Here is a 12,102-nt window from a genome sequence, read left to right as displayed (position 1 = left end):
GGATACAAAAATTGATGTTGCCCAGTCCACATCATCATGCCTGAGTATAGCCTACATCCTTCTTGCTGAAACTGTATGTTGATCACCATTTGACATGGCTTTGAGAACAATCTTCTTACTGTTAGCCAAAAATTCAAGTTGTATTTGGTTAAAGTCTTGAACATTACGCCCAAGGAATTGCAAGCACTAAACCCCCAACACTGCATCAATATTCTGGAGTCCTACCACATAGAAATCATTGGCCAATGTATGCTACCCCAACTAGATGCCAAATTGTGACATTGCTCTGTTACATTGCATAGTAAATCCATCGGCAACAGTGACACTAAAACCAGAGAACTCCTTATCTTGAAGTCCACGTCTCAACACTAGGCCTTCATTGATGAAATTATGTGTGGCTCCACTATCAACTAAACATGCCATTCGCTGCCCATTAAGATTACCTTTCAGCTCAAAGGGATGGCTACAAGGAATGCTTGATAAGGTCGCAACACATGGAGTTTCTTTTTCTGTTGTAACCTCCAATTCTATCTGTTGACACTGGTCTTCTAGTGCAATATCCTCATCATTGCTGGCCTCAAACAAATCCTAGTCATCTTCTTCAGATTAGACCTCAATTAGATGTATTATGCTTTTGTCAAGATAACGGTGACTAGGCTCCCATGGTTCCTTGCAAGAGAAGCATAATTTTATCCTCAACTCATTTCTAGACTCTTGATCAGCTTATTAGGACTGTTATTTGGCTGATTAAAACCTTTCTTTCAGTTTTCCAAGGGCTGAAATGTTTTTTAGGTGGCTGATTGGAAGGCATGACGTCCAAATCCAATGCTAATCCAATAGCATCATCTAAAGTGTTTGGCCTATGAACCTTAACCAATGCTTTCAGCTTGTCCATTAAACCTTCTATGAAGAGCATAGTGATTCTCTTTTGTGATATATTGGGAACCATTACTATAATCTGCTGGAATTCATTGATGCTGTTGTCCAATTGTCCTACTTGTTTCAATTGAGCCAAATCTTGGTAACATACCTAAATATCTTTTCTACTGAAGCGAGTAATAGCCTCATCACAAATTCTTCGTAGGAATGGATCATAGCACGATCCTCAGAAACCAATCTGTGGTGCCACCAATCGTATGCTACTCCTTCAAGGTGCATAGTAGAAAATTTTATGGCCTTCACTTATTCCATGGGCTTGAGAGCTAATATTGTCCACACTGACAGTCTCTAAAATTTTGTGATGTAATTGTCTACCGGGCTTGTTTTCTTTAGTTGTGTCAATTCTTTGAAGTTGAGCTTTGGATCCTTCCTGTCAAAGTGGTCTATGAGTCTCTCTATGAAAATGGCATATAACATGACTTGATTGTGGCCTATGGTGGCCATTCCATGGTGCTAACATTTGTGAGCAACTCCCTCCAAGTGAAGCACTGCAAATTTGATTGCCTTATCTTTGAGCATCGGGTTGAGTTGGAAGTAGGTGTTTGTTTCTATACCCACGCTTGTGCTGATGTTTTTCCAGAGCCATCAGAAGTAGAGAGGTTCAACTTGTTGATCTTTAGATTGATGTCATTATTGTGACGACCATGTCTCTTAGAATATCTCATTTGCAAATCCACATAATCCTTGAAGGGTAGTTTTGCTCCAAATGTGACAGAACTGATCTTGTGTCTCCAAGAAAGTAGGCCCTTGTTCTTCATGTTGTTCAGCCCATTGAGGAAATGTCAGCATCACTGGGCATGTTGTTCTCCTACAGTGCCACCACGGCCTTATAAAGGGCTCAAGGAAGTTTCCCGAAGGGTTACAAGAAGGCTGACAATAGTTTATTACTTTTTATTTTATAATGGAAATGATCAATTAAAAGGTTCCCAAAGATATTATTATTAATTTGGGACCACTTAATCAATCAATTTGGTTGAGTCATTTAATTATTTTGGCAACATTACACATCAGCTTTTGGGGAAAACAATGCACTCTGTATTGATTAAGTAATTAAATTTAATTGGTTTATTATTGATTCATTTACCAATCATGTTATTTGTTACAATTAAGGATTTTGTTTTATCCTTGGGGATTTTTTTGAAAAGTGCTATAATGGCTTGATACTATTTGTATGATGGCTCTAGAATATTTCTCCAAACATATTTGTTGAGATTTATTTCTTTATATTCAAAACTGCTATATAAAATTTAAGTATGTTAACAGACATTTTGACTAATAGGATTTTCATTCTAATACGATTCCAATTCAAAATCATTGTGGCTTATGTGAATGATATGGAGTAATGGTACACATTTGAATTCAAGTCCATCTTGGAATTTTTATTTTATCCCGAGAACAATATCTTTTAGTATTTATAATTATGCATATGGAATAATGGCACTAGATTTTCTATAACTTGATGACTACATTTTCAAATGGTTAAGAATAGGATGCACAATACTACTAGTTTGGGTTATTGTTTATCCCATCTAGAGAACAACATTTTTTAAAAGTGAAAGAGCAAATAGAACTACTGAGCACCCATTCCTTTTGAATGTCATGGATTGAAGTATCTTTTATCTTAAGGAATGTGCACTATAAAAAATTTAAAATAGAAAAGGTCTCTATTATTTTGTGCTTGACTGTTTTATGATACATAGCATACTCAAAGATAGTTTTACTTCTCAACCCTACCATAGTAGTTAATCATGGAATGTGAATTTTGAATTCTCTCTTCACATGTTGCTTCATAGTTATAATTGTTTCTTTGCTTTATATGATGTTTCATGCAGGCCACGGTTGGTTGTATGCTCAACTTTTCAGGAACTCTCAATTAGGCCTCACTTGGTCTCACATTGTGATATACCTTTTTCGAAACTTCAAGTAAAATGTCAAGCAACTAATGACAGCCTGCAAAATAGCATATCCACAGGCAAGAAGTAATTCTGTACTTACAGTTTTAAAACTAAATTTTCAAAATCCTTTTCTTATGGCCAGATAAGCATTTTATATTAATCCTGAGAACTATTGATTTACATCAGCTAATCCGCTAGATTACAAGGAATTTTTTTATCTCCATAGGCAAGGAAAGAAATCATTTGAATGCACAGTCCACAATCAAATTAATTCCTGTCCAAAAAATTGAAACTTCCTCAAACTGACTAGGATACATCTTGTGGAGAAATAACTTTGCATGCCGTCCTTCAAATCACTGTACACCAGATTCTATAAAATAGAGTTTTACAAGTGTCCCTGACTTTTCAAGATTCCCATAGAAGTGGCCCATGCCAAGAGAGAGGGGCATTAAAAAACAAAACCAAATTCAGCGTGTGACCAGACCTCAAAATATTTTAGCTGTTGAACATTTTTACAAGATAAGGTTGCTTGTCTCCTCTCTGCACACAATGCAAAAAGTGGTACGTGCCTTGATAGCTATACCTTGATACATTAGAAGTATATTCCATTGTAGGAATGTGGACTGCATACCCATCCCGTACATTAATGTTTTATATTATTGTCTCTTCATTTCTTTACTTGTGTGTGTGCATTTTAATTTGCATATTTTGGTGCATTACAATTTGAATTAGATGAGTTGTAGAATAAAACTGTAAGTTCAATGGGGAAGCTCCCTTCAAACCTAAAACCCTAATTTAATATGTACTTGCTATTTAAAATTTGTATGGATGTTATTTTTTTTCAATAATTTATGTACAAGGAACAAAAGAAGTGTCATTTTTAATTTTCACTTTAGTAAAGCCTAACATGCACCTCTAATCAAGGTGAAGGGTTTTATGATTTTCGACTAAAAGTGAACCCTACAACAATTTTCATGCTTACATTGTTCAGCTAACGGTAAAAATTGAGCAGTGCAAGTGCCAAGTACTCTTAAAGCTATGATTGTTTGAAATATAACAAAAAACTTGGTAAATCAAAAGTAAGAAATCCAAACGAAGCTACAAGATCCTTTCCACTATGACTTACAATTCAAAGTCTTTCTGTTGACGGTTAAAATACTTAATTTCACTCCATCTACACATACACTAGATGTCATGAGCCAAACATGGTAATTGCATTTAAATTTATGATGACCAACTTAATACTTACCACAAGAAAAAGCTTCCAGTGACGATTTTCATTGTTTAGCTTATAAAAGTAGAATAACAAATAAGAAAAAAAGACATTTCAATGACTACTTGAGCAGATAAATAGGCATACCAAAATCTTATTTCTTAAGGTATAATATAAGGAAGAAACTTTTGCATATGAAATATTATAAAGTTCAATTAGAACTTCAACTCTATGAGTAGTTTTCTTATGCACAATTGAAGCACCTATTTGTAGGTGCTTGCCATACAATTTTGTTTGTGCATTATTTTATTTCTTACATTTAGTTATTTATTTTATTGCATATCATATGCCTGGGATAGGCAAAATCACATACCTTGACACTGTTGTATGCTCTATTAAATTTCCTCACCCTTGAGCTTCAACTCATGCAGCCAAGCTTTAAGTTTTCAATGGTTACTGAGGCTTAAAGTTCATGGCTTTAAGTTTGTATCAGGTTCACAAGGGGAGGCGTCCCCACCCCTCAAATCCCATTCCCTATAACTGGTAAATGTTTAAACTGAATAGTAAGCAACAATGGAGGTAGCCAAGAGTTTTGCAACTCTTGTTCTATTTTTTTTGCTAGGAAATTTGATTTTAGGGTGTATAAGGAATGTGGGACGGGACCCCTTACAACACCATAAAGAATACAAAACACTGTTTTCTTTTGCTAAAACCAATTATAGTTTTCACTTTTTTGCCATGGATTCCTTTTATTCGATAAAAATAAATGCAATATAGAGAGAATATGAACTTAATTGCTTTTTCTATTTGGCAGTTTAATTCTTGAGAACGTTGCACATTGCCATCCAGAAATCATGTCTTGTCTAATGTAAGGGGAATTGAGGCAGTGTGACGTGTTTTTGTTAGCTTCGCTCCTCCTGCAGAGGGAATGCCTTTGTTGTAATTATATATTTTATATTTTTTTTTTTTTCTAAGTATCTCTCCAACCTTTTTTGGAAGTGGCTCCCTAATACCCATCCCATCACTTGGTAACTACACTCGTAAAAATGAAAAGAACAATCTTATTTCATGTTGATAGCTTCTTTTCAGACATTTCCATCACTCAATGTTATTACTTAGCCATAGTCAGCTGCATGGGAAAAAGAAAACAAAAACAATGGATAGGCCAATGTGATTTAATGAGTTTCCATCTCTGGTTTTGTCATGTCGGAGGGTCATCATGCACAATATGAAAAACTCCTCCTGTCTTGACAAAGTGTGAAACCATCCAAACAATAAATGTGCTGTGAACTAACTACTCAGTAAGCTCAGAAGTCAAAGTCAAGTAGTTAGCATAGTCAACATTGAAGAATTGACACCCGTAGATGTGTCATATTTGCTGCTGGACTCTAGCTGCCTTTATCATATATCCAAAAGCCCATGCAATGGTAAAATGGAGGTAAAGAGCTAATGCATGCCCCTTTTGTTGGGTCTATGTAGATGGACAGGATTATGGGGTACCATTCATACTAAGCCTTGCAAAAGTGTGTGAAAAGATGGTCTCCACTTTAAAGTGGAGGAATTATCTGAATCCCATTCAATCAAACATTTTCAAAATGAAATCCTACTTTATGTCATCATATTTTTGAATTATTGGTTTTCTTAAACTTATTGCTTGCCAAGATCTCAACTGTTCTTGTTTATGAGAAATTAATAGATATTAATTTTCTCTCATTTGAGTAAAGATTTTAATGTTTATTTTGAAGAAAATACATTTCTTGATCTCTTGTTTACATGAAAATAGTTATTCTTTAAATGGCTTATCCTTAAGCGGTAGTGCTTCATAATGAATTCCTCGACAAAGTTATCTTAGGTATGTGCCTTTCATTTGAGTTTTGTTACTTGAGATTTCCTGTTTTTGTGATGTGTTAGGTTCATTGAGGGTTCTCTGCTTCTATTAAGCTTTATTTTTCTGGTATAGAGTATATCATTCTTGGTTTCAACAAGTTTAAGGATACAAATGTACTGGGTAAATCAGATCCTTATATAATGTTAACAAGAATGAATTGTTGTATCTTAGGGTTAACATGATGACAAATAAAATTATGTGACCTTATACATGTTCTGATGATATCCCAATCTGAATAACAAGGAACTACCAGTCAAGAAGGGTCTTATATTTATAGTTAAAACCTAACCAAATACCGCTCCTCTTTATTGAACTCCATTGAGTTTCATTTGCTAATTCTTTAACAAACTATTCTAACAAGAACATAAAGGAACGGTTAAAAAAGAAATGGCATTTTTAATAATTGGTGATTATTGTTATATACTGAAAAGAGATAATGCAGCTAATGCTTGATAGTTCACTATGGAACTAAAATTATATCATTTAATTCATTATGGGCAATAGAAGCTAACTATATCTGTGGCATACTCATTAGTTCTGTATAATTACAGTTTTCTTTATGTTCATAACTAGAAAAAGGAAAACATGAACAAAGCTTGTTTTGGATTAAGTAAAAACAGATTTTAATGGGGACTCTGAAACACCTTACAAAGCATTGTAAAAGATATTTCATAAAGTTCTCCAAGATAATACACTGCTGGCACAGACAGAACCAACAGACCCAACCAACAACTGGCAACACATAACCCAACATCCATACCCAGCAACTAGAAACAAAAAGACAAAACAGGACACAGAAGCAGGAGCAAACAGGAGGCTAGGCCAGCTCCTTGAGAGCTTTAGCCACCTGCTTCTTTATGATAGTAACATCCTCCACGGTATCCTTCACAGTTTGAATGGCCTTGGCAGAAACAGGAATTTTCTTCCTCAAGCTTGCTTGCGTGTGTTTACCTGGGCCGTCCTTAGAAGCAGCATCAGCCTCCCTTTCCAGGACAATCTGGCCAGCTTCCTGATTCTTTTCTTTCTTTTCCATTCGACCAGGCACATTCTTAAACTTTTGAATGATAGTCTTCATTTTCTCTTCACTGTCAGTAAGAATGTTCTTCAGGCCCTCTTCATAAGCTTGTTTATTTGTTCCTCCAAATTAAGTTATAATAGATGAAGCATGACTATGTTAAAATTATGTCTGGAAACAAAAATGCTCAGGCTTGTGATTGTAAAGAGTTGGAAATGACAGTAAAAGAAGAAAGAAAAACAAACTAAGAATTGTTTCTGATTATAGCTAGAACGAAAACTGTCTTACATAAAAGATGCATTGGTATGTAAAACTATCCGATGATTTTGACCTCTCTGCAGAACCCAAATGGAAAGAAAAGCTTGCTGCTGTTGATGAAAATGCACAGAGAATGCGTATTCAGAGTCAGAAGGTAAACTATAGAATATTTCAATGTTTCGTTAAGCTTTCTCCATCTTTGCCTTTGCATTTCTTCTATGGTAAATCAGAGAAAATGTATGGTTAAATTAATTTGCAATTTGTTTAGTTTATTTCCTGGATACCCATTTTTCATGATTCTTTCTTTGTATCAGATGTATGAACATGAATTCATCACACAAAAAACTGAAATAAGCTTACCTAAGAGGTTACCCTTCGTAAAAAGTTCATATCAGATCTCTTGTTCCAACCATGAACAATTCATGTTGGTCTTGTGACAAGTATGACTTGGAATTAGCACATTCAAATATTCAAGGACAATGCCTTCCTGGCTGCATATTCCTTCATTTCCAAATATAACCGTGTAATAGCATTTTAATGAATTCTTCGGCACAGCAACCTATAGACAATCTCAAAATAAAACACAATTATATCAAAGAAAATATAAATTTTTATTTGTTTTCACTTGAATAAGAAACGTCCATCTTAAAAAGTGACTGTCCTACGGATCATTGCAGTCTCTACTAGCCTCTTCTTCTCAAGGAGAAAGCCTATCGTGAACAGAATTGCATAAACTTGAAATTGATAAAGTGCAGTATAAAAGAGGGAGATTGTTTTCTAACTGTTTCTTATAGCTACAATTCTTGACCGGATTGTATTCCTTTTCCATGAGCAGTCTTTATTTTGAGGTTGTCTATAGGTTTGTCGTGCTGTAGAATTCATTAAAATGCTATTATTACATGGCTATATTTGCAAATGTAGATTTGTAAATACGAGAAGGTACTGTCCTTGAATAATTGAGTGTGCTAGTTTCATTACTACACTTAATGTTTTTACCAGTCAGTATGAATCTCATGGGCTCTTAGGATGCCATTTGAAATTAACATCACATTATTTAGCAGTAGAAAGGGGATTACCAAAATTGTTAATTAGTTACACTTTCACTCTAGTCTTAAAATTGTCTCGACTCTTAATAACTGTCTTCCTCAAAACCTTTATCAATCAGAACAAAAAGCCCTAGTTGTGGCCTTATGGTAACACTTAGAATATTTCCATGTTATTCCTTTTCTCTTGGGTGGTTACCTCATAGACATGCTATTCTGGGCGCTTGCCCCATAATATTAATTTTATGGTTCTGGAAGTAAAAGATACACAGAGCCAACACTTCATAATCCAAATTGGAGAAGGGAAACAAATATGACTAACTATTAGTCCATCAATCTGGATTAACAGCTTGTATAAGCTTTGAGGACCTTCATATGATTTCTCTGTTTCAGATCCACTGGATTGCATGATAATGTTTTATGAATATTTCTAATCTTCATGCTTGTACTAACCCTCACTGGTCAGCAGTCATTTTTATTTTTTCTTGAACAGTTGCAAGACAGTTTTATGGAAGCATAACCTCTACATAAGTAGTAGCCTTCCTAATTGATGTTCTCTTGTATACCTTTAATATCTTGGATCTATTACAGTACTTTCATATATTTTCAAGCAATTGATTTCCCTGTTTGATTGAAACCAATTATTTTGTTTTTTCAAGTATTAGATATCAAGTCAGAATTATCCTCAAGATGAACAAGATCAAACCTTACTATCACTTACATTTAGAAAGGATTAAGAAAAAATGAATTTGACGACCCAAGGAAAAGAGCTTTCTTTAGTCAAACATGTTGTAAACAAAGGTTCATATGATTGTGTATTTTTTATATTCGTAAGATATCCCTAAGGTTCAAATTGAATAGAAGTTTGGAAAGATTGTATTGGTTCAAGGGATATACGTTTTTCCTTAAGTAGACTACATTGTTTCTGCACTTTCACCTTTTGTAGGTTCATGAAGAATATAAAAGACGAATAGTGGCATCACAAAGAGAAAATTTGCAGGGACCAACAAATTTTTGTTCTTTAAAGGAGTTGGAACTTATTTCCTATTTGGATGATGAAGGTTTGATTGTAGACAAAAGTGCATCTGATGCAAAGGCTAGCGTGTATGCAATTTTTGACCAAAACAGAACATTGCAATATGTTGGAATCTCAAGACAGGTGCAATATTGACTGTTCAAGCTCTCTTAGTCTAGAGGATGATATTTTTATATCTGCAAATATTTTATCTTTTGCCATATGTCATTTACAGAAACCTTTGCTTTAGTAGATGTAGCTTATAGTTTATTCAATCAATATTTCTTTTCCAGATATGTTCATCTTTAAAAAAATGATATTTGAACATTGTTGATTTTTTTAAATTTCCACCATACTTTAAGAACGGCCAATCTGATCAAACCACACTTGCTCATTTTCCTTTTTTTGATAGATGAATTGCGAGGTAGAGCCTACACCATACGGACTACAGAAATATAAAATAAAAACCATAATGCCATGGCAGAACTTTACATGATACATTACAAAAACTGCCATAGAAAGTCATAAAGTCAAAAAACTAGTGCAGATTCCCATGACCATGAATGTTAAGGAAACTAGTTTGAGTGTTTCCTTTCTCAAACATCTCCATTTTAAATGGATGCAAAGACCAATCTTGTGTGAAGATTGTAAACTTCTCTCACCTGACTGACAGTCAAATTAGTCTCTGTAGTGGGTGCTTGATCAGATATTACAGCCTCCATAACATGAGTGCAAGTTATCTTTACTGTTTACCAAAATCTGTGGAGCATTGCTGGAAGGGACCTTAGGATGTGACGTTGAACTCTCATCAGAATAGCCTGGGTGCAACAGGGAAGAAGTCACAATTGAACACCTTAAGATTCTAAAGGATGAATTGAAAATGACTAATCTCACCTTCATTCAGCTAAGTTTCCTTTTTTCTTTCTGCACTGTTGGAGTCGCAAGCAGACCTCTTGAACAATCAGCAGCAAATTACCCATGTTCAAAATACTTTTGATACCAAAAAGGAATACTGAATATTTTCATAGTGCAGCACTTGAGCCCTACTCCAGCCATTTTTTCAGCAAAATTGTCTCTGGAAGACCTTTTTTTTAAATCCAGTTTGACATAATACTTAGTCAAAGATAGTATGGAGAAAATCTTTGGTGTCTTCAGAAGCATACATAAATTTAGCAAGCAAGTCAATGATCACCTGCAATCTAGGTCAATTCAAAAATTGTTGTAGAAGATAAAGGAGCCAGACTAATACTGAGATTGTGGTGAAATAGTCATTTTTGGGATCAAAATAGATAATATCAAGGTCCATGAGTAATATTTGTCCTAGAGCTGAGGGATAGGATACAAAATTGCATTGTGGTTTTCTCATTTGCAGCTACTGATGAAGAAACCCTCTGCACATGGCAACAAATCAACTTGATTCTTAATTAATTTCTTCAATTCCATAGATAAATGCTCATGTGGCAATTCAGATTGTGCAAAAAGGTGTGGAACTTGCCTAGGGATCCAATGCATTTCAATGAATTTTCTACATCCTCAATATCCTTGTTGGAATCAACATTCACAACTGGAGTTTGATCTGATTTTTTAGCATAAGTATAAGGCCCGGTTGTAATCGGCGTACAATCCCAATTGTTATATTTGATAATATTGGTTATCAATCAATGTATTAATTGCCCATTGGTTGTTACTCTCGGGTGGTTGTAAGTGTCGATTGTTTGATGGTTGTGTTCCTCTTGGCAACCATTTGGTCCTTTAAATATGTTGTGTACTGTAAGGAAGCAAGAGGTTATCATTGGATGAATCGTAATCCTTGGAAAACCATCTGTGGTCTTCTTCTCTACAGCAAGTTTATGAGGCAGAAAGTCCTGCTGATTTCACGGGTGGGAACGGCCATATCTATAGATAGGCAATTAGGCCAGATCGGCACTATCCCTACTATAACTAGTGTCAGGGTTTGCATTCTGGTGCAGCAAATAAAGATATATTTTACTTCTATATCTGATAGGCACTGCCATCTATATTATTTTTCCATGTTCTTAATTTACTAGGTGGTAACATTTTTGCACCATTGCCTTAAAAGATATCGTGTCAACATTGCGTGATTCATGCCCTTGAATCACAAAAAAGGTGAGAAGTGGCCTCAGGGTGGTTAAGACCAAGTGATTAGGCAATCTTTAAGAATTGTAGAACAAAGAGAACAAAGAAGAAGATTAGAATAAATGGCCAAAGACTTACCATAACCTGACATAGAAGGAAATATTGAAATGATGGACATACTCCACTGCTTTGAGAATCTTTCCATCTGAGGGGAACCTAGGATTGGCAGATCCGAACTGAACCCTTGGATGAAAGGAGTACGAGTTAGAGCCTAAGGTATCCGATGTGTTAGGAATGCTAGAGGTGGATGTGTAGAGGACACAAATGTGGCCAAGGGTGTAGGGAAAGCACTAGAATCTAGGAGTTGAAATAGTTCACGTAGGTCTGACGCACAAGGGAGAAAGTAGTAGAGAAAGATGGTGACTCCTTTGACAAGTCCAAATGTGGATTGACAATAATTGATGAAGTTCATGGAAAAAGGGTTAGAAGACCCCACAAGTTATTAGATGTGCAAGACTATTTGGGTAGCAACCAGTCAGGTTGACAAGGTCTATTGGCTAAGAGCTATGTTCCCCCAAGTTTCCGGGATAGGGACGGTAGGGGACAGAGGGACGACATTCTAGGATGGCAAATTTTTTTGCCGATTTGAGGGGGGGGGGGGGGGGGGGGGGGGTACAAACGGGGCTGGCTATATATATATATAGGGAAATTTGCATATATACATTAGATTCATATCATG

The 12,102-nt window shown here is 35.4% G+C and overlaps 1 protein-coding gene across 5 annotated transcripts in view; it reads left to right on the top strand.

Annotated features, from left to right (window-relative positions):
• Positions 1 to 12,102, top strand: part of LOC149527960 (uncharacterized) — a 52,217-nt gene that overhangs the window by 15,368 nt on the left and 24,747 nt on the right. For 3 of the 5 annotated variants that reach the window (XM_089811909.1, XM_089811908.1, XM_089811910.1), the window contains exons 3-5: positions 2,772 to 2,911; positions 7,292 to 7,362; positions 9,198 to 9,410. In XM_089811909.1, coding sequence (XP_089668035.1) covers positions 2,772 to 2,911; positions 7,292 to 7,362; positions 9,198 to 9,410 — 424 coding nt within the window. The remainder of the gene's footprint in view (positions 1 to 2,771; positions 2,912 to 7,291; positions 7,363 to 9,197; positions 9,411 to 12,102) is intronic. The other 2 variants (XM_089811911.1, XM_089811913.1) reach the window with 1 other exon arrangement.

This window comes from Cupressus sempervirens, chromosome 11 (genome assembly GCF_028749045.1).
Source record: "Cupressus sempervirens isolate cs-2001-9-10 chromosome 11, ASM2874904v1, whole genome shotgun sequence".
NCBI classification, from domain to species: domain Eukaryota; kingdom Viridiplantae; phylum Streptophyta; class Pinopsida; order Cupressales; family Cupressaceae; genus Cupressus; species Cupressus sempervirens.
The sequence above is the reverse complement of the archived record's forward strand: the minus strand, read 5'-3'. Positions and strand labels throughout refer to the sequence as shown.